The sequence below is a fragment of the Eurosta solidaginis genome, chromosome 4, assembly GCF_040869045.1.
Source record: "Eurosta solidaginis isolate ZX-2024a chromosome 4, ASM4086904v1, whole genome shotgun sequence".
NCBI classification, from domain to species: domain Eukaryota; kingdom Metazoa; phylum Arthropoda; class Insecta; order Diptera; family Tephritidae; genus Eurosta; species Eurosta solidaginis.
Window position 1 is genome coordinate 117,519,312 of NC_090322.1, and position 24,320 is coordinate 117,543,631.

At 38.4% G+C, this 24,320-nt stretch overlaps 1 protein-coding gene across 5 annotated transcripts in view; it reads left to right on the forward strand.

Annotated features, from left to right (window-relative positions):
• The window catches only part of LOC137250200 (apyrase), a 296,228-nt gene that overhangs the window by 158,742 nt on the left and 113,166 nt on the right, over positions 1 to 24,320 (forward strand). For 2 of the 5 annotated variants that reach the window (XM_067782610.1, XM_067782611.1), the window contains exon 6: positions 21,631 to 21,788. The exons of the other annotated variants lie outside the window; for them this stretch is intronic. In XM_067782610.1, coding sequence (XP_067638711.1) covers positions 21,631 to 21,788 — 158 coding nt within the window. The remainder of the gene's footprint in view (positions 1 to 21,630; positions 21,789 to 24,320) is intronic. 5 annotated transcript variants of the gene reach the window in all.

Here is a 24,320-nt window from a genome sequence, read left to right on the forward strand (position 1 = left end):
CATGCAGACCACAAAAAACGTGAAGCTTTGCATCCTCACACAAAGTACCTACCTATTTTTTATTTTATATTTATCTTAAAAATCGTTTAGATATGTTAAAATTTCACCAAATGTTTACGTGTATAGCATATATTGTTGTCTGAAAAAATCATAGAGACCGGTGGTATATATAATCTCATACAACCGATTGTTCAGATAAGAAACTTTGTGCAATTTCTTCCCCATTTTAACAGCTAGAAGCTTCAAATTTCACCAAATGCTTACGTGTATAGTATATATTGTTGTCTGAAAAAATCATTGAGATTGGTGGTATATATAGTATATATCTCATACAACCGATTGTTCAGATAAGAAACTATGCGCAATTTCTTCCTTATTTTAACAGCTAGAAGCTTCAAATTTCACCAAATGCTTACGTGCATAGTATATATTGTTGTCTGAAAAAATCATTGAGATCGGTTGTATATATAGTATGTATCTCATACAACCGATTGTTCAGATAAGAAACTTTGCGTAATTTCTTCCCCATTTTAACAGCTAGAAGCTTCAAATTTCACCAAATGCTTGCGTGTATAGTATATATTGTTGTCTGAAAAAATCATTGAGATCGGTGGTATATATAGTATATATCTCATACAACCGATTGTTCAGATAAGAAACTTTGCGCAATTTCTGCCCCGTTTTAACAGCTAGAAGCTTCAAATTTCACCAAATGCTTACGTATATAGCATATATTGTTGTCTGAAAAAATCATAGAAATCGGTGGTACATATATTATATACCCCATATAAACTGTATTTTTTGCCCCTTTTTTACGGCTAGAAGCTTCAAAATTCAAAACATTTCATCAAATAGTTACGTTTACTTCATATATTGTTGAAATACGTGATTCGTAGTTATAGTTTTTACGCGCATACCACAAAAAACCTGAAACTTTGCATCCTCACACAAAGTACCTACCTATTTTTATACTCAGTTGAGCAGAGCTCACAGAGTATATTAACTTTGATTGCATAACGGTTGGTTGTACAGGTATAAAGGAATCGAGATAGATATAGACTTCCATATATCAAAATCATCAGTATCGAAAAAAAAAATTCGATTGAGCCATGTCCGTCCGTCCGTCCGTCTGTCCGTTAACACGATAACTTGAGTAAATTTTGAGGTATCTTGATGAAATTTGGTATGTAGGTTCCTGGGCACTCATCTCAGATCGCTATTTAAAATGAACGATATCGGACAATAACCACGCCCATTTTATCGATATCGAAAATTTCGAAAAATTGAAAAAGTGCGATAATTCATTACCAAATACGCATTAAGCGATGAAACTTGGTAGGTGAGTTGAGCTTATGACGCAGAATCGAAAACTAGTAAAATTTTCGACAATGGGCGTGGCACCGCCCACTTTTAAATGAAGGTAATTTAGAAGTTTTGCAAGCTGTAATTTGGCAGTCGTTGAAGATATCATGATGAAATTTGGCAGGAACGTTACTCTTATTATTTTATGTCTGCTTAATAAAATTTAGCAAAATCGAAGAACGACCACGCCCACTTTTTAAAAAAATTTTTTTTTTAAATTCAAATTTTAAAAGAAAAGTTAATATCTTTACAGCATATAAGTAAATTATGCCAACATTCAACTCCAGTAATAATATGGTGCAACAAAATACAAAAATAAAAGAAAATTTCAAAATGGGCGTGGCTCCGCCCTTTTTCATTTAATTTGTCTAGGATGCGTTTAATGCCATAAGTCGAACAAAAATTAACCAATCCTTGTGAAATTTGGTAGAGGCTTAGCTCCTAGGACGATAACTGTTTTCTGTGAAAAAGGGCGAAATCGGTTGAAGCCACGCCCAGTTTTTATACACAGTCGATCGTCTGTCCTTCCGCTCGGCCGTTAACACGATAACTTGAGCAAAAATCGATATATCTTTACTAAACTCAGTTCACGTACTTATCTGTACTCACTTTATATTGGTGTAAAAAATGGCCGAAATCCGACTATGACCACGCCCACTTTTCGATATCGAAAATTACGAAAAATGAAAAAAATGCTATAATTATATACCAAATACAAAAAAAGGAATGAAACATGGTAATTTTATTGGTCTATTGACGCAAAATATAACTTTAGAAAAAACCTTGGTAAAATGGGTGTGACACCTACCATATTAAGTAGAAGAAAATGAAAAAGTTTTGCAGGGCGAAATCAAAAGCCCTTGGAATCTTGGAAGGAATACTGTACGTGGTATTACATATATAAATAAATTAGCGGTACCCGACAGATGATGTTCTGGATCACCCTGGTCCACATTTTGGTAGATATCTCGAAAACGCCTTCACATATACAACTAAGGGCCACTCCCTTTTAAAACCCTCATTAATACCTTTAATTTGATACCCATATCGTACAAACACATTCTAGAGTCACCCCTGGTCCACGTTTATGGCGATATCTCGAAAAGTCGTCCACATATAGAACTAAGGCCCACTCCTTTTTAAAATACTCATTAACACCTTTCATTTGATACCCATATCGTACAAACAAATTCTAGAGTCACCCCTGGTCCACCTCCATGTCGATATCTCGAAAAGGCGTCCACCTATAGAACTAAGGCCCACGCCTTTTTAAAATACTCATTAACACCTTTCATTTGATACCCATATCGTACAAAAACATTCTAGAGTCACCCCTGGCCCACCTTTATGGCGATATCTCGAAAAGGCATCCACCTGTAGAACTAAGGCCCACTCCCTTTTAAAATACTCATTAACACCTTTCATTTGATACCCATATCATATAAACAAATTCTAGAGTCACCCCTGGTCCACCTTTATGTCGATATCTCGAAAAGGCGTCCACCTATAGAACTAAGGCCCACGCCCTTTTAAAATATTCATTAACACCTTTCATTTGATACCCATATCGTACAAACAAATTCTAGAGTCACCCCTGGTCCACCTTTATGGCGATATCTCGAAAAGGCGTCCACCTATAGAACTAAGGCCCACACCCTTTTAAAATACTCATTAACACCTTTCATTTGATACCCATATCGTACACAAAAATTCTAGAGTCACCCCTGGCCCACCTTTATGGCGATATCTCGAAAGGGCATCCACCTATAGATCTAAGGCTCACTCCCTTTTAAAATACTCATTAACACCTTTCATTTGATACCCATATCGTACAAACAAATTCTAGAGTCACCCTGGTCTACCTTTATGGAGATATCTCGAAAAGGCGTCCACCTATAGAACTAAGGCCCACACCCTTTTACAATACTCATTAGCACCTTTCATTTGATACCCATATTGTACAAACGCATTCTAGAGTCACCCCTGGTCCACGTTTATGGCGATATCTCGAAAAGGCGTCCACCCATAGAACAAAGGCCCACTCCCTTTTAAAACACTTATTACACTTTTCGTTTGACACCCATATTGTACAAACGCATTCTAGAGTCAACCCAGGTCCACTTTTATAACGATATTCCGAAATGCGTCCACCTATAGAACTTAGGCCCACTCCCTTTTAAAATACTCATTAACACCTTTCATTTGATACCCATATAGTACAAACAACTTCTAGAGTCACCCCTGGTCCACGTTTATGGCGATATCTCGAAAAGGCGTCCACATATAGAACTAAGGCCAACGCCCTCTTAAAATACTCATTAACACCTTTCATGTGATACTCATATCGTACAAACAAATTCTAGAGTCACCCCTGGTCCATCTTTATGGCGATATCTCGAAAAGGCGTACATCTATAGAACTTTGGCCCACGCTCTTTTAAAATACTCATTAATACCTTTTATTTGATAACCATATCGTACAAAATAAATTCTAGAGTCACCCCTGGTCCACCTTTATGAAGATATCTCGAAAATACGTCCACCTATAGAACTTAGGCCCACTCCCTTTTAAGATTATCATTAACACATTTCATTTGATACCCATATCGTACAAACAAATTCTCGAGTCAGGCCTGGTCCACCTTTATGGCGATATCCCTAAATGGCGTCCATCTATAGATCTATGGCCCACTTCCTCTTAAAATACTCTTTAATACCTTCCATTTGATACACATGTCATACAAACACATTCCAGGGTTACCCTAGGTTCCTTTTACAACATGGTGATTTCCCTTACTTGGTCTCCACAGCTCTCAACTGAGTATGTAATGTCGGTTACACCCGAACTTAGCCTTCCTTACTTGTTTATTTTATATTTATCTTAAAAATCGTTTAGGTATGTAGATCTGTTCACTAGATATTTCTTATCTTATACATCCGATTATTCGGAGATTACGAACGGGATAAGATTATTGTTCAGCCCCATTCATGAAAGGTATGAAGTCTTCGGCATAGCCGAGACAGTCCCGTACTTACTTGTTTATTTTATATTTATCTTAAAAATCGTTTAGGTATGTAGATCTGTTCACTAGATATTTCTTATCTTATACATCCGATTATTCGGAGATTACGAACGGCATAAGATTATTGTTCAGCCCCATTCATGAAAGGTATGAAGTCTTCGGCATAGACGAAGACAGTCCCGTCCTTACTTGTTTTGGTCTTGGAAATCTGCATATTTGCTTTTAATGTCTTTTCGAGCTATGAAGTCGTTTTCACTTGATTAGTTCATTTAATTGGGTTTTATCCCCCTAAAGTATCCTTTGTATTTTACCAGACGAAAGTATTTCCAAATTCATGACCATGTTGCTTTTGCACTATTTCCCTAAGTCAATAAACTAAAAAGCTACAGCACTTTAAATGTATAAATAACAATTAAAACATATTGCATTGACTCAGTTGAGCAGAGCTCACAGAGTATATCAACTTTGTTTGCATAACGGTACACCGTAACGGCATAAACTAATCGAGATAGATATAGACTTCTATATATCAAAATGTTCTGGGCGAAAAAAGAAATTCATTTAGCCATGTCCGTCCGTCCGTCCGTCTGTCTGTCCATGAACACGATAACTTGAGTAAATTTTGAGGTATCTTGATGAAATTTGGTATGTAGGTTCCTGGACACTCATCTCAGATCGCTATTTAAGACTAAAGAAACCGGAATATAACCACGCCCACTTTTTCGATATCGAAAATTTCGAAAAACGAAAAAAGTGCGATAATTCATTACCAAAGATAGATAAAGCGATGAAACTTGGTAGGTGGGTTGACCTTATGACGCAGAATAGAAAACTAATTAAATTTTGTACAATGGGCGTGGCACCGCCCATTTTTAAAAGAAGGTAATTTAAAAGTTTAGCAAGCTGTAATTTGGCAGTCGTTGAAGATATCATGATGAAGTTTGGCAGATACGTTACTCCTGTTACTGTATATGTGCTAAATAAAAATTAGCAAAATAGGATGACGAACACGCCCACTTTTTAAAAAAAATTTAAAAGTCAAATTTAAAAAAAAAAATTAATATCTTTACAGTATATAAGTAAATTATGTCAAAATTCAACTCCAGTAATGATATGGTGCAACAAAATACAAAAATAAAAGGAAATTTCAAAATTTTTCATTTAATTTGTCTAGAATGCTTTTAATGCCATAAGTCGAACAAAAATTTACCAATACAGGTGAAATTTGGTAGTGGCATTGCTTCTATGATAACTGTTTTCTGTGAAAATGGGCGAAATCGGTTGAAGCCACGCCCAGTTTTCATACACAGTCGACCGTCTGCCCTTCGCCTCGGCCGTTAACACGATAACTTGACCAAAAATCGATATAATAAGAAGTCCGTTCTTTTCGAATGAAACTTTATTAATGATCTCCAAATTTCTGTAATGCTTATAACTAAGTTCACAAAAATGAGCTTAAAACTAATAATAGTAACTGTAATATGTAATGTTGTTGTTAATTGCGAATAAAGAGAAAGAGATTTATTTATTGGAAGTTGTTTACGGAAATATAGCTAATAAGTGAGCGGATATGGAAAGCGAAGGAAAGGTGTAAGAGGAAATGGTATAAGTAAGAAGAGCATGACAGTTATTAGTAGAGGGTGTGTCAGTATGTGACTAATGATAATTATTGGTAGAGGATGTGTCGGTATGTGACTCCTCCGCCCCTAAGACATTTGCGTCCTCGTAAATAAGAAGCACATCTCTGAACCTTAATTATACGAATTGAAATAATCTCTTATAATGACGCTAATGCTTATACTACTCCTGAAATTTGTAACGTCTTTTTAGTTGTGTCTTATAATATCTAGGCTTTCGATTATTTGAGTTATCAGTAACATAATTACCATTTTTATTATATTCAGTTAGTTTTTTATACTTAGGCTTATTTTTAGCAATTTGTCTACTGCAAACAATATTATCTACGAGCTCCTTTGGTTCCTGATCTCTAGTTTTATTTAACTTTTGAATTCTTTCGGCTTTTTCTTTTTCATATAGCTTACTCAGTTCATCAATATATTCTTTACTGAAATTTTTTATTATAAAATCTATGGGTCTTTTCCTTGTTGTCGAGTGAATAGTATTATTATAAGATATGAAAATTTTAAAAAGCTTTTCGTCTAAATCTAGATCTTTGTTTTGAATATCGGCTTCCATTAATCGTAAATGTTCATTCAAAGTTCCGTGAAGTCGCTCTACGTCAGAATTTCCAGTTTTTAGGTATGCTGTTGTCGTATGTGTTTGAATGTTCTGTTCTTTTAAAAACAAACGAACAGCACTGTGTAAAATACACCTTTCGTTGTCAAACACAATTTTGTTCATTTTACCTAAAAATTGGATTCGTTGCTTCAAAGCGGCTAAAATTGCTATCCAATTTCTGTCATTAATTCTATGAAAGGTAGCATATTTTGAAAATTTATCGATAGTTGTGAGGTACATGGTATTCCTATACGGAAACCAAATGTCTATATGTACAATGTCGTTAAAATGAGTGGGCGTCTCTGTTACTTGGTAAAGAATTTTGGCTGGCTTTCTATCAAACTTAGCTATTTGACAAATTGAGCAATTATTTATTAAGTACGTTATCAGTTTATATAACTTTGGATAAAAATATTTATTCTTCAATTCAAGGAAAACTTCCTGTATTCCTCTATGATTGTTACGTTGGTGCTCGTTTTCTATAATTGTTAAAATTTCATTTTTGTCTGTAATTTCGTTAAGTTTTACAACTGATTTGTAAAGCTTAAGGTTGTTATTTTCAAAGAAATTTACATACAAATACTGAAATTTTACAAAAAGCTCAGTACTTTCACAGTAAATACACATAACACCTTTATTTATTAGACACTTCTGCATGATACTTTTTAAATCGGAATTTTCAGTGACTATAATATGAGTTTGACACTTCTTGTTTACTATTTTAATGTAAAATTTTTCCTCTTGGCCATAGCTCAAATAAATTTGGTTTTTATAGCAATTAATGCATCTCTCTGTTAGGATAGGATAGGTTAGGTGGTAGCTTCCCTGATAAGGATAGCTCACTTGGACAACACGAAGGTCCGTTGTGATACCACATACACCAAAAATAACGGTGACCTAGATCCAGCTACTTAGAGAATCGTTGGGTAGCAACGATAAAGCTCCGAATGATACCGATCTCAACTTTGGATATATCCTCGGGAGATCCAAGTGAGTCGCGACCGAAGTACTTTCGCCTAATTCTGGCAAAAGCTGGACAATCAAGCATAAAGTGATTTGGTGATTCCACCTCATCATCCTCCATACAGCTGCAGCAGGATGGAGTTTCCCGTATATTGAGACGTACCGCATGGATACCCATGGGACAGTGCCCTGTCAAAACCCCAATGACCATTGATAGGTGAGCCTTAGTGAACCCAATTATTTCAGCAGACCTCCTGCCATCCACTTTCGGCCAGAAAGATCTTGCTACCCTGCAAGACGTGGTATCCGCCCAACGTTTGCTGAGCTGATTCGAGGCCCAGCTATGGAGGAGCAATCCACAGGTGGCCAGCGGGATCCCGAAGTCCCTACAGCCATCTTCATCCGGTTCAGTTGTACCGATGCGGGCTAAGAGATCCGCTTGACAGTTACCCGGGATATCACTATGGCCCGGGACCCAGATAATCTTAATTGTAAAATAATTCGATGCAATCGCAAGCGAGGTCAGGCACTCCCAGACCACCCTCGATCGCACTGTAGTTGAGCCTTGATAGCCGATTGGCTATCAGAGTAGATGTTAAATTCCCTAACCGTGGTAGCACTGGATAGCATTCCATCCACCGCATCCTTAATCGCAGCAATTTCTGCTTGGAATACACTGCAGTGATCAGCCAACTTAAACTTGCGGCTTAAATTTAGCTCTTGACAAAAGACCCCCCCACCAACCTTTCCATCCAGCTTTGACCCATCCGTGAACAAGTTAACCGGTCCCATGCCCCAGATAATTCCTCTTCCCCAATCCTCTCTCTCTGGAATAACTGGGGTGAAGGTTGTATAGGGAGCTGTTATCGGCATACAGTAGTCCGTTCTGTCCGGGATGAAGTCGAAACTGGTAAGAAGGCTAGAGTGTCCGCGGTCAGAAAGTCTATATCCCATATCACGAAGCCTGACCAACGACCTTGCCGCGGCCGCCTTTCCCGCAATATCTACTGGGTATATGTTCAGCATGACGTTCAGTGCCAAGGTAGGCGTTGTTCTGAGAGCGCCACTGATACCGATCAGCGCCGTCCGTTGCACTGACACTAACATTTTGGAGGTGCTCGCCGTGTCCAGTGCTTTCCACCAGACCAGCACCCCATATAGCAGAATCGGTTTGACCACCATCTCATAAAGCCAGTGTACTATTCTTGGCGAGAGTCCCCATCTCTTTCCGATAGCTCCTCTGCAGCAGTACAAGGCAATGGCGGCCTTCCTGGCCCGATCTTCCGCATTGGGTCTCCAGGACAGTTTCTTGTCCAAAACAATCCCCAAATATTTAACCCTATCAGAAAGTACCAACGGTACCCCTGCAATCGAGGGAGTTCTGAAATCGGGCACCTTATATCTTCTTGTGAAAAGGACCAATTCCGTTTTTCCCGGGTTGACCGCCAATCCACATGATTCAGCCCACCTAGCCACAGTATCCAGGTAGCCCTGAAGAACATCGCGCAGGGCGCCCAGAAATTTGCCTCTGACTAGGATAGCGAGGTCATCTGCATAGGCAACCACCCGACAACCATTGGCTTCCAGCTCCACAAGAAGCTCGTTGACTACCACAACCCAGAGGAGAGGAGATAGGACACCCCCCTGTGGCGTGCCCCTGCACACCTTCCTCTTAATTATGGCCCCTCCCCACTCCGCTGCGACAATTCTGCCGCATAGAAGTTTGCTAATAAATTCAACCAGAGCCGCCTCGACTCCTAAACCCACCAGAGCTCTTTCGATTGACCCCGGTAAGACATTGTTAAAAGCTCCCTCGATGTCTAGAAAGGCACCCAGAGCATACTCTTTGTGTTCTAGGGACCCCTCTATTTGCTTTACAATCGAATGGAGAGCCGTTTCCGTCGATCTGCCCTTGCAGTACGCATGTTGTGAAGCCGACAGTAACCCCCGAGGTATCCTTTCCCGTAGGTACAGGTCAATCAACCGCTCAAACGTCTTAAGAAGAAACGACGAGAGACTGATTGGCCTGAAATCCTTAGGTGATACATGAGAGCTTCTGCCGGCCTTCGGAATGAAAATAACCCTAACCGTGTGCCAAGACTTCGGGATATAGTTAAGCCTGAGGCAGTTAGTATATATGATGGCCAACCAGCGGCAGGAAATCCCCAAAGACCTTTGAAGCTGCGCAGGAATGATTCCATCCGGGCCCGGAGACTTATAGGGCTTGAACGACCCTATAGCCCAGGTTATCTGACTTTCCCGTATTGGAATGGCAGGCACTTCTGCATGGCCAACGACCGCCGACCATGCAGGCGAAGATCCCTGCGCAACTCGGACATCGGGAAAATGATTGTCCAGTAAAAGCCTTAGGGACTCCTCGCTACTCATCGACCAGTCCCCACCATCATCTCTCAGATACCCCAGAGGAGCGGGGTTCCTAGAGAGTATTTTTCTAAATCTCGCGGATTCATTGCAGCCTTCTACGTTTTCGCAGAAGCTTCGCCATGCATCTCGCTTGGCTATCCTTATTTCATATTTATAAATCCCCAGACTCACCTTATAGAGCTCCCAGTCCGAGGGTAATTTACTCCTCCTGGCTCTGTTGAAGAGCCGCCGACTGGACGCTCTTAGGTCGTCAAGAGAATCCGACCACCAGGGCGGCTTGCCCTTCCCCCTGTAAGTTTTCAATGGGCAGGACAGCTGAAAGGCGCTATTGCTTGCCGAGGTGAAGTTTTCCACCAGAACGTCTATCTCAGATTCGGACAGGCCCGAACTAATGATAGGCACCGCAGGCAGTAGCTCTCCCAGCTTCCTACAATACAAGTCCCAGTTAGTACTTTTAGGGTTCCTAAAAGATATTTTACCGGGACGTTCTTCGTTCACTGAGAACTGAATATATCGGTGATCAGAGAAGGAGTGCTCGTTGAGAACCCTCCATCCAGATATCCGACCTTCCAGTTCTCTACTAACCAGGGTGAGGTCCAGGACCTCCTCCCTTAACGCAGTAATAAAAGTCGGGTCATTCCCCCTATTACATATACAAAGTCCCTCATCTACAATAAAAGTAAATAAAGACTCACCTCTAGTGTTGGTATCCGAGCTTCCCCAAATGCTATGATGGGCATTTGCATCGGCACCGATGATCACGCCAACACCTCTCCGCCTTGCTTCAGCGGTGATTTCACCCAGTATCGCAGGTGGTGGTCCCACTACGTCCCCGTGGGGCATGTACGCTGAGACCACCCACATTTCATTACTTCCTCGCTCGAGGCAGACCGTGGTTACGTCAGCATTGCTGAAATTAGAGAGAATAAAAGCTTTAATCTCTTTTTTAACAAGCACACAGGATCTAGGCCTACTTGCCTCCGCATGCACCAAGGTGTTGAATTTTCCAGTCCTTAATCCAGAAATCTTACTGCCGTTACTACTCAGCCACGGCTCCTGGACAAGGACTATATCCACTCCGCCTTTTTCAAGGCAGAGCAACAAATTTGCGGAAGCCGCCTTAGAGTGCTGAAGATTGAGTTGACGGATTTCCATCAAAAGCGCTCTTCTTCCGCACCCCATCCTTGGCGGATTCGTATTAGTATTGTCCATTCTAAAAAAGTCCCCCCTCAAGGCCGCTATCCGGAGCCGATTGTGTAGTCGCCCTTTAACGATCTCGTGGTTATCTATGCTACGCAGGGAGGCCACGCGAGGGTTGACGCATTACCTTATGAGTAATGCGTTCAGAGCCAGACCGGACGCGAAGCGGGAAAATCTTCAACCGCACCTACACCACCAACTTAACGGCGACGGAGCCGGAACGTACCTTGAGGCCCGCCACGGTTTTAACGGGACGTGGGCAGGTGCAGCATTAGCCTACCAGCCATTTTGGTAGGGTTTCACCCCGACCTACTAAAGTGGCAGAATACCGCACCTACCAGCCCAATGTCATCAAGTCAAAATGTAAAGTGAAATCAAAGTCCTTAAACAGTCCAGTTCGTCACCGTTGTGTACCGATCTTGACTCTCCCTCCCCTGAGCTCGGCACAATGACTCAAGGGGTGCGGGTTTTATCGAGTTGTCCTCTCTAGATCCGCCATTATCAGTAGAAGCAGGGGCACCTCGTGCAGGACGTGATAACTAATCACGCGTGACATTCGTCACTATGGCCGGTCTAAGACTGATATCAGTCCCTGATCCAGAGCCTGAAACCACTTATGATATCCAAGCCAAGTATCTTAGCCCCCCTCCTTAGTATCTTAGCATCTCTCTGTTGTAAATATGTATTTTAAGTTATCTTCTAATGCGCTATGCGCCGTTGCATCCACTGACATTAAGTCATCATCTACCGCTTCCTGACTTTCGATTTTATTTTCACCATCTCCTATGTTGTTGTATATATCTCTACATTCTAAATTATCATCAAGTTGGTCAAAAAATCTACTTAAGGTATCCGCAACTGCATTATCTTTTCCTCGAATATATGTTACTTCAAAATCATATTCATTTAAAAGAATTTTCCATCTCTGAAGTTTCATGTTTGGCTCCTTGATGTTATGCAACCACGTCAATGGTTTGTGATCCGTTTGTATAACAAACTTTCGCCCATATAAATAAGTACGTAAATGTTTCACGGACCAAACCATAGCTAAAGCTTCTTTCTCTATAGTAGAATATCGAATTTCGTGATCCGACAAAGTTCGCGAAGCGTAACATATAGGGTGACTATTTTGACTTAGCACACAACCAATAGCGAATTGGGATGCATCTGTCGTGAGTATGAATTTTTTATTGAAATCAGGGGGCTGTAAAACTGGTTCGCTGGTTATCAGTTTCTTTAAAGTATTAAAAGCGTTCAAAAAGTCAATATTTTGGAAGTCTAAAATCGCATTTTTCTTCAACAGGCGAACCATAGGGTAAGCTACTTTTGCGTAGTCCCGTATAAATTTGCGGTAATATCCTGTCATTCCAAGGAATTGTTTTATTTCTTTAACATTCCTTGGGGGTTTCATATTTTCTATGCATTTTACTTTTGACGGATCTGGTTTTATACCTTCTTTTGAAATAATATGCCCTAAGAATTTTGTGGTTAAATCAGCGAATTGGCATTTACTGAATTGAATTTTTAAATTGGCTGAACGCAATGTATCGAAAATTTTTTTAATAGAAAGAATATGCTCATCAAAGCTTGTAGAAAAAATTAGTATGTCATCTAAGTAGACAACACAAATTTTGTTTATATGGTCCCTTAAAACATAATTGATTAATCGCTGAAAAGTTGCTGGTGCCGTTTTCAGCCCAAAAGGCATTCTCGTGAACTCATAATGACCGTCTGCTGTTGAGAATGCCGTCTTGGCTCTATCATTAGGGTGTACCTCAATCTGGTGAAATCCCTTCGCCAAATCGATAGTGCTAAAATAGCTACATTTTCCCAATTTGTCAAATAAGTCCTGCATATTTGGAATTGGGAACTTATCATCAATTGTCTGATCGTTCAATTTCCGGTAATCAATAACTACGCGCCATTGAGGTTTTCCGCTTGCGTCTGCCTTTTTGGGTACAACCCACAAAGGGGAATTATATGGACTATTACTGGGAACGATAATTTTTTGGGTTAGCATTTCCTTAATCTGCCGGTCTACCTCCGCGCGATGTACTACGGGATATCTATAGAGTCTGGTATATATAGGGGTATCAGTTTTAGTGAGTATTCTGTGCTGAATTTCGGTGGTAAAAGGTAGGTTTTCTCCTTCTTTATAGAAAATATCCTGGTAGTTATTCAAAACTGTCGTCAAAATTTCTCTATCCTTACAATTTAAATGTTTGGGAAACCTTTCAACTGGATTTATTTCTAGTTCCTCCTCGTAACTAAATATCTGCAAGTCTTCATTTTTTGTGTAATCTTCTAGTGAAATTTCTTCATCTTCATTAAAATATATAGGTATTGTTGCATTTTCTGTTATTATTTTCCTACCTTTATAATCGATTATCACATTTAGATTAAGTAAAATGTTATTCCCTATAATACCGTCAAAATAAAAGTGAAAAGGGTATTCTACAAAATGTACAAAGTAGGGATTTTTATTAAACTCTTTAAAAAGCGGTATTCTAAATTCATTTGTTGTGAATATTTTTCTTCCTAAAACACGCAATGAAAATACTGTGGGTTTTATTTCATATTTGGGGTTGCATATTTTGGGATTAATTACGCTAAATTCTGCTCCCGTATCTATTATAAATCTAAGTGGTTTTATACGTGTTTGTACAACTATATAAGGTAATTTTCTTGTGGGGCTAGTTGAAAATCCTGATTATTTTCATTAACACCCAATTCCATTGGTTCGACTGTTGCCTGCCCAGGATCTCCATTAAATTGCGTTTTAATAGTATTCGGAATAAAAGAACTTTCACGATATGGATTTTGTGATCGATTTGTTTGACCACTGCTATTAGAATATAACCTCGACTGTACTGAAGCATTTGGATGCAAGCCATTCCTACTATGCTGTCCTAATTGTTGTTGAAAACGGGCATCATTATGATTATTGTAATAATGACCTCTGCTAACATTGTTGTTGAATTGTAAGTCGTTTTTGTTACTCATATTATTTTGTACGTTACTGTTATTTGTATTGTACAACTCGCTCGAAAATCTGTTTGTTCTATTTTGTTGTTTGTATCTACTATTATTATTATTAAAAAAGCTATGCCGATCATTATATTTTAAGTACCCATTAGATTTTATAATATCGTAAGCACTTTTCAAATCTTTGGGATTTCGACTAACTATAATACTTTTGACTGGCTCTGGTAAGCCGTGCTGTTCAAAGCAATTCGCCCATTACTTTCATAATTAATACCAGCAATCTTAGTATTACTGAGTTGCAAGGCATTATTTAAACGACATAATAATGTATTAAGTTGATTATAAAAATGTTCTATTGTTGATTCGCATCGGCAAGACCTAATTTTATCAATAATTTCATCAACAGAGTTTTTCTCTCCGTGATTATCTACTAGAACCTTCCTGACTAGCTCCCAAGTATGAGGATTGCCATTAATTAACAATGACCGTCTAGCGTTACCAACGATTTTATCTTTTATATTTCCTATAAGTAAAACTTGTAAATCATCCGGAAAAGATTCTAAAGTTGGTATCATCAAATCTATTCGCTCTACAAACCCTAGCAAGGCGTTTTCATTCCCATCATACGGTGGAACACTATTAAGATTAGTTGAAATAAGCTTAAATTTAGCACTAACATCAAAATTATCCATTTTTAATTTTGTCTTGTTTCGCTAAACTGAATGTTAATACTTAAAAGTGTTTTTTTTTTTGTTTTTTTTTTTTTTATATGTATATATACATTGATTTATGTAGATTCTGTTGTTGTATATACGTATGTTGTCGCTCGTACTAGTGACTGAGCTTTTTGGTGCATTGAGTTGGAAACAAAGTTGTCGCTGCTGCTCTCAATACTCACTTTACTTTAACGTTTGTTTACTTGCGTTGGAACGGAAGTTCTTGATGTTGCTCTTAAAGCTCGCTTCACTCTCTCACTGGATCGCTTATGCTTAACGGAAGTTGCTGCTCTAAGTACTCACTACACTTTCTTGCTGAATTGCTTCTGTTGGAACGGAAGTTGTTGTTGTGTCTATCAGTTTTTACTGTGCTTATATGTAAATTTGATTGTGTAGAAACGGAAGCTGTTTCTCTTGGTAATTTTTTTCTCATTCGTATGCGTTTTGGTTTCAAATGTCTTTGAAATGACCCTTAACTGATTTATTATTTTCTCAATCGTATCTGCTTCAATTTTTCTGTTTACAGTTTTTTTTCACGTTTACGGTTTTTTTCTCTTCACATGTACAGTTTTATGCATATGTACATATATAGACAGTCTAATTTTTTAAAAAAATACACTTTTCAAAAAATGTCTAGGTATAAGCCAATATCTTAAATATTTATATTAACGAATTCACATGTCTTTGGAACTTTTCCAAACTTTCTTATTACAGTTTTTATTCGTTTGATTTTAGGTACGTATGTACGTATTAATAAACGATTTTTTTTTTTGGTTTTTTTTTTTCGCAATTTTAACTTTTTATGAAACAAGTTTCTGCTTCTTTTTCTTTATTTCAAAACACTCCGTATTTTGAGACGTGTTAACTGCTTTTAGTAAAAATTTTAACTTTTTTACGTAGTGGGATTTTGCGTATTTAGTTCGCGTGCGACTGCGCCAATAAGAAGTCCGTTCTTTTCGAATGAAACTTTATTAATGATCTCCAAATTTCTGTAATGCTTATAACTAAGTTCACAAAAATGAGCTTAAAACTAATAATAGTAACTGTAATATGTAATGTTGTTGTTAATTGCGAATAAAGAGAAAGAGATTTATTTATTGGAAGTTGTTTACGGAAATATAGCTAATAAGTGAGCGGATATGGAAAGCGAAGGAAAGGTGTAAGAGGAAATGGTATAAGTAAGAAGAGCATGACAGTTATTAGTAGAGGGTGTGTCAGTATGTGACTAATGATAATTATTGGTAGAGGATGTGTCGGTATGTGACTATATATCTTTACTAAACATAGTTCAGGTACTTATCTGAACTCACTTTATCTTGGTATAAAAAAATGCCATAATTCTATACCAAATACGAAAAAAAGGATGAAAGATGGTGATTGGTTTGGTTTTTTGACGCAAAGTATACATAACTTTGGAAAAAACTTTGTAAAATGGGTGTGACACCTACCATATTAATTAGAGGGAATTGTAAAAGTTCTGCAGGGCGAAATCAAACGCCCTTGGAATCATGGCAGGAATACTGTTCGTGGTATTGTATATATAAATAAATTAGCGGTACCCGACAGATGATGTTCTGGGTCACCCTGATCACATTTTGGTCGATATCTCGAAAACGCCTTGACATATACGACTAGGGACCACTCCCTTTTAAAACCCTCATGAATACCTTGAATTTGATACCCATATCGTACAAACACATTCTAGAGTTACCCCTGGTCCATCTTTATGACGATAACTTGAAAAGGCGTCCACCTATAGAACTAAGGCCCACTTCCTTTTAAAATACTCATTACCACCTTTTATTTGATACCCATATCGTACAAACACATTCTACAGTCACCCTTGGTCCACCTTTACGGCGATATCCCGAAATGGCATCCACGTATAGAACTATGGCCCACTCCCTTTTAAAACACTCTTTAATACCTTCCATTTAATACCCATGTCATACAAACACATTCCAGGGTTACCCTAGGTTCATTTTCCTAAATGGTGATTTTGCCTTATTTTGTCTCCAAAGCTCTCAGCTGAGTATGTAATGTTCGGTTACACCCGAACTTAGCCTTTCTTACTTGTTTTGGGAGATACTCTTACGTATAGGGCTTATTTGTAGCATTGATAAGGCCAAACAATTACTTAATAAGTGGACTCATTAAACCTTATAAATGCCTCATAAATTGTGTAAACGTATTAATTTATCTAGTGCGTAAACGAACTGTCAAATTTTGTATGAAAAATCATTTACACAATTTGTATAAATTTACGCGCACATTTCATTGTGTAAACGCGGTAAACTCAAAGGAATGCAACCTTGCAGACATTGCAGCAAGCATTTTCATCAGAAATCTCCAACATCAGCAAGTCATTTACAAGAATATCTTAGTAAAGACGTTTTAGTTTTGATTTTTCACTTAATCTTGGCATTTTTTAATTTGTATAACAATCCAAAAATTTTTGTTTGGCAATAATACAGCTGATAAACAATCAAGTATATCAAGAGTATTTCTAGGTGCGTTCATATAACATCGTGTGTAAATGGATATAATTTTACACCTTATAAGTTTATATGCTTTCATGAGTCCCCCTATTAAAAGTTTAATTTATTACGGAGGGTTACTCCTTTAAGTGTAAAAAGCAGAGAAAACGTAGAGTTTTTCAAATTATTGTGAAAAACTTTTTAATTTGAATTTCTGTACCCAAGTTCACTATATTTGTGTAACACAAGAATCTGGAGGTCAATTCCTTAACTATGAAAAACTGAAAAATGTGCACTTATTGAAAACTCATTTGCACATACAATTTACACTTTGAATTTAGTTGTGTTTTTTGCACAAAATTTTGAAACTAAAAATAAAATTTTCATTTGTCAGAAAAAATAAAGAAAAAACGGCCTAATGTCAAAAAACCCTATCGAAATACAAACTGACTTGTTTGTTTTTAATGAACTACGTTGTATTTTTCTTGTATTAGTTTTTTAAATATAGTTCACACACTTACACCACTACTGAAACCTTATTGGCTCCCTCGACAAAAAATATAAGAGAAAATACAAGAAAAATACTGTAACGAATTTACTTGCAAATCCTTTTATTTGCCCTTCTGCTAAGTTCGAATCACTAAACTGTTGAATAAATAACTCCAATATGTAATAATGCAAAATGGCCTTTATTAAGGTACTTCACAATAACGCTCAAACTGTGCAACGAATAGCTTGCTTAATAACCAAACTGATTGATAACTCAAATGAAACTCTACTATTCAAAATAATACTGCTCTTGCTCGCTAGATAGCTTCTTAATCGAAATCTCAAATCAAACTGAATTCCAGCGCCTCTACAATTGCCGCCTTTTATACTCTTGGATTTCAATGTTCGCATCTTCTAGGCGCTTCCAGAATCTACTAGTCCAGCAGCTCTCAAACTTTTCAGCTGTAACTACAATTACACAATTTTATAGTTTTTCTCATTGCATACTTTCAGGAGTATCTCAGATATATGCATGTGTTTGTGCATTGACTCTCCGCTCCGCTGCTCGTATACGTAGATGGTACATATGTGTAGACGCAATTATTGTTTCGTTTATGTAGATACATAGTGATTGATCTATGAATGTGAATTCACGTCACTGCTCAGGATCAGCTTAAGCCCCCATTACTGATACTTAGCATAGACTTGACTTGGTGTCAACTTGGCAACTTAGCCACGATTATACTCCACTTGGCGCATAAAATCTGGCATCATAATCAGCGTTGAAATTTATTTTTAAATAAATGTCAATTTGCATGACAAAATGTAAAAATGAAATGGAAACAAACAAATGGCATCTCAAAATGTAAACGTCACTTAGAACTTACATAGAAAATCAAAATTCAACAGACTTCTAAGTCAAGTTCAGTTTTGAGTAATCAGTAACAGGCAATGTTCATTTAACAGAACTGTAAGTGACAGTTCGCAAGCCAAGTCAAGTCTATGCTAAGTATCAGTAATGGAGGCTTTAGAGACGATAGCATCGCTCAGTGCTGCTAACATTCGTTACAATACATAGAAAATAAAATAGTGTCATATAGGAGTTTGATTTGTTTGCACTTAAAGACCATTTTATTTGCAGGAGACTTTCACAGCTACAAAAATTAAGGCGGATTTACACAGACGCTTTGATTGTGTTGCATTCATTAATTCATCTGTCAGGAGAAGTATCGAAAAATTTACATAAATGCTTTGGTTGCGTGCCTACGCTTTGACAACGCCATACGAAAAACAATGAAAGGCCGTACGTTATCTTTGCTTTGAAGTGTAACAGCAGCCTAAGCGTTTAATAATTAAAGCGTTTATATAAGGTGTATTTTTTTCAAGCGAGCTTGAAGAAAACGCTTCAACTAGCTAAACAGTTTCATTATGCCAAAACCATACAGATGGTGGAGGTTTATCTGCTAATTGTTACTTTTTTTCGCTGCTATGACATTTCTACTTCTAGCGCAGTATGGTTTTGACACTCAACCAGAGAATTACAAAAACAAAATACATGAAATGTGTGTGTTTGTTTGTATGTATGTCACCCTGCCGCCACGCTGTTATTTTGTTATTTTTGTTTATCTGCACATTCGTATGTTCATTTCATTCGCTCGTTCACAATAGTGCCCTATTTTTGAATATGCAACACTATACAACACTATCAATCAGGTCGACAATTACCTAAGCGGTTTCAACTGAAAGCGCTTAGCCAACTCAACTCGATTACTTTTTATTGTTGCTTTCCATGCAATTCGGTAAGCTAGCTAGTGTTTTAATTGTAATAGTTAGCAACGAAATACAGCTACAATTTTGCTCTTATGCATTTGTGTAAACATCCTTATACCTACATATATGACACTACTTTATTTTCGTGTATTTTTTCATGTATTTTATCTTAAATTTTTTGTCGCATCCCGTCCTAATACTGCTTCAGGACTGGTGTAAGTGCGTAAACTATATTTCAAAAAACTAACGAAATACAAGGAAAATACAATCTAGTTCATTAAAAACAAACGAGCCAGTTTGTATTTCGATAGGTTTTTTGACATTCGGCCGTTTTTTCTTAATTTTTTTTCTGACACATGAAAATTTTGTGCATAAAAACACAATTAAAATCAACTTTCTTGTGAAAAAAGTGAACCATGAGAGACCGAAATAATATTCGTGTGTTATTTGCATTGTTTATATTGCTAAAAGTGTTAACGTAAAAATAAAATGCAAAACATTAACAAAAACATGTCAAATTCATCTGATGTTGTCATGGTCCATACTTCTGCACCATATAGGAGGACGGGTACGATAAATGACTTGTAGAGTATGATTTTCGTTTGCCGAGAGAGGACTTTACTTTTCAATTGCCTACCTAGTCCAAAGTAGCATTTATTGGCAAGAGTGATTCTTCGCAGAGCTGATGTTGTTGCTAGTGTTGATGCTGGTTCCCAAATAAACGAAGTCTTTTACTATTTCGAAGTTATGGCTGCCAACAGTAGCGTGGTTGCCAAGGCGCATATGCGCTGACTCTTTGCTCGATGACAGCGGTACTTCGTTTTGTCCCCATTCACCATCAGACCCATCTTTACCGCTTCTTCTTCCAGTGCGGAGTAAGCAGAACTAACGGCGCGGGTGTTTAGGCCAATGTCATCAGCATATGCCAGTAATTGCACGCTTTTATAGAATATTGTTCCAGAGCGGTAAGTTCTGGAGCTAGTATAATTTTCTCCAGCATAAAATTAAAGAAATCGCACGATAGGAGGACACCCTGTCTGAAACCTCGTTTAGTTTCGAGCGGTTTGGAGAGGTCCTTCCCAATTCTGACTGAGCTGATGGTGTTGCTCAACGTAATTTTGCACTGCCGTATAAGTTTTGCGGGGAAACCAAATTCAGACATAGCGGTATATAGGCAGCTCCTTTCCGTGTTGTCGAAGGCGGCTTTAAAATCGACGATGAGACGATGCATGTCAATTCTTTTTTCGCGGGTTTTTCCAAGATTTGGCGTATTGTGAAAATCTGGTCGATGGTAGGTTTAGCACGTCTGTACCGTGCTGATAAGGTCCAATCAGCCGATTCACGGTGGGCTTCAATCTTTCACATAATACACTTGACAGGACCTTATATGCGATATTAAGAAGGCTGATTCCGCGATAGTTGGTGCAGTTTGCAGTATCCCCCTTCCTGTGGACTGGGCAAAGAACACTTTTAAAATATATCCCCTCCAACTCAATTTAAAAATATTCAAACTTTTGTTGTTTGTCGGGACAAATATCTCGAAACCCAGATTCAATTTAAAATTATGAAACCAGATTTAGAATCAGTGTAACGAATGACTTTTGAAAAGTTTTTGCTCTATTCTGGGTCTAAAATTTTTCGATCTGGGTATTTCTGTATGAGTATCCCTGCACTTTTTTGGTGTAGCACAGTATAATTGTACGTAACTTAGAGCTATAGTTCGACTGTGAAAGGAGCGCAACTCTTTAAACCTTTCTATTTATTTAATAATAATGTTACTTAAGTTTATGCATGTCTATGCATGTACGAAGTTTTCTATTCGCTAAAAAATTTGAATTTCCTACTAACAAAAATGTGTACTTTAATTTCGTTTCACTAATATTTTACTAAAAGCCAAACTTTGTTAAAAAAAATAATTGTCACACTAAAATCGGTTTAACAAACTAGATACTGGGTAAATACTAACTTGTCTTACCGCATAAGAAAAACTTCATAAAACAAAAACTACTTTAAATTTTCATAGACACTGAAACTGTCGAAGCAATGCAACCATGGAAAAAAATAATTGATGCAAAAGGGTCGGTCGTTGTTGGGGAAACGAGAGTTGAGTTAGAAATGTCTACATGCAGCAACTCCGAATGCAATCTTGGAAACTTCTATTCTGATGCAATGATACATTCGGTAAGTTGTACACAGATTTGTTTAAGTTATAATTTATCGTTCATAGAATTTACTCTCTTGTGTGTTTCGGTGTATTTATTGTAAGTGCACCTCGGAGTAAACGTTTTCATATGTTGTTGTAGCTCCCTTTCGAAAGGTATATTTTTCGTGTACTCGATATTTTGTGGTGCATTACAGGAGGGGACACAGACGTTACGACGAAGGTAATGAAGGAAGACAAACAGCCAAATGGGATGTGAGTCTTACATATGAACCTCCAACACATCATTTGCACCTGAGGATAACAATCCTAACAAGCTAGAAGCGGGCTGGGATAAAAGCGACTTCGAAAGCCTTAAGCCAATATCTACGTTGAAGTCTCGACAAAGATGTTGCAAAGGGACAAACAACTCAATGGTGTTTCGAGTGTTGAAAATAAACTTCCTACACAATAAAGTGGCGTCGAGCGAACTCCTCCTATCCCCTGAGAAGGGTTGTTTGTTGTGTTAACAGTGCTTCTCCTGAATAGGTACTGACAAACTGTCATGTTGCAAGGAGAGAAACCCAATGGTGCTTCGAGTCTTACAGATAAACCTCCAATACAGTGAAGTGGCGTCGAGCGAATTGCTCCCAACCTCTGGAAGGTTATTTGTTGTTGCTTCTCCCAATTGATGCGATCACTCACAAATTGTCATTAAAGTCGTCTAACGGGAGTCCAAGGCAACTAGCAGCTTCAACAGAGTTGCACCACATGGATGCTGCTGTTAGAGACGTAAGTTCCACATTACAATTGAAAAGATGGTTGGTGTCATGTGAGGACAACTCGCATGCAGGGCATATATTACTTAAAATATCACATACTGCTTTCCTCTTCTGCAAGGGTTGAATAATGAAGTTGGTGATAGTGTCAGATCGCGCGAGTTGAAAAAAAGGAAACACAAACACTGGGGAAATGACTACTTATTTTGAAAACTAATCCGTCTATTGAGATGATGGGGCCTGTTGCCAATATAGTACAATGGGCAGCATAGTGGGGTAACGGTAATGGGTACGTCGTGATCGTGTTTATGAGCCCGTCTATTTGCACGACGTCTAGCCGTGTGTGCATTGCAAATTGCTGGCAGAAATCGCTCGTGCATTTTTTCGAGTTCGGCAAAGCTTTATCGCTAAAGGCATGACGGAACGATACAAGGTGGCAGCATGGGACAGCTGATTATAAACTTTTTTTATTTGGTTTGATACATCAACTTCCGGCGCGTGCAATTTTGACATTTGTCCATCGAATTTACAAAAACAAAGTACATGGAATTTTTATTTATGTTTGTAGGTATGTCACCATGCTGCCACCTTGTATCGTTCCGCCATGGCTAAAGGCAATGGATATTTGGTCGATTTTTGTTTTTCGTATTTTATCGTGTTAGACAAGATTTGACGGTTGAACACAATTTACCGAGAGCAGCCATGTTGTAACCGTCCCAAGTTCGGAGGTCCGATCTGGCGGTAGCTTCGTCTCTTGAATTGCGGCTGTAAATGAGTGCAACGGGGAGTGGAGTGCAACGGGGAAGCAGTCGTCACTTTTATGTACTAAAGCTTTGGTGTTTGCCTTCTGCCAGCACGGTGCAAAGAATGCACCGGTCAGGGGGTTACCATTTCTGAGCCCAGAACAACTGTGAAGGTGGCAACGGCAAAGGCTTGAACTGATGTCGCAAGCACCATTATTCCAAGTTGGCATATGAAGCACGAAATGTGGGGGACTAGGAGTTGTGAGTCCGTCTTACGCGAGGGTGGGCGCTTAGCATTGCTTATATCCATGCTACGTAGAATGTAGTAATGGGTTGAAGCGTGGACTGCTGAGCAGCGTTGCTGCTGGAAGGTGGCGGAGGTAGTGCGAACCGCGGACCGTCCTTTGCTGCGAGCAGCAAGAAATTACAAAAGCTTGATAAAAATTTCGGGATGAAAGAATAAAAAAAACTATCGAGTCGCTGCGGTAATAGAACCGGCTGCCGTGGGAAGCCAATAAGTCGCGCCTCAAAGGGACATAGAGTTATCTCCGCAAGCATTATAAAGAAATCTGGCAGATAAGGACTTAGGCGTTTGAGCCAGATGAGCATAAACAAGACCTCAGCCTCATTAAAAAAGTCGTCAAAGTATTATGTCGATAAATGTCCGGCGAACCCCGTTCTCAGAGTCCAATACCCGAAACTCGCAGTGACTGCACATGACACCAACTATTTTTTCAATTGCAACGTGGGAACAACTCCTCTAATATCCATGTCTCTTTGGTCCAGACCTGATTAAACTGTAATTTTAATTGCACTTCCAGTAGAGGACATCGATTAAAAAAATTTTGAGTGATGTTGTTGTTTTTGTTGTAGCAGTGCTACGCCGCATCCAATAGGTGTCACCGATCACAACTTGTCATCAATATCCTCTAACGGGAGTCCAAGGAAACTTGCAGTTTCAACAAGGGTGGACCAGAGGCAGCCAGTTCTATGTACCGGAGCGACTCGGGACTTTTCCCGACCAAGAGCTGTAATTTCAGTGTAACCCCAT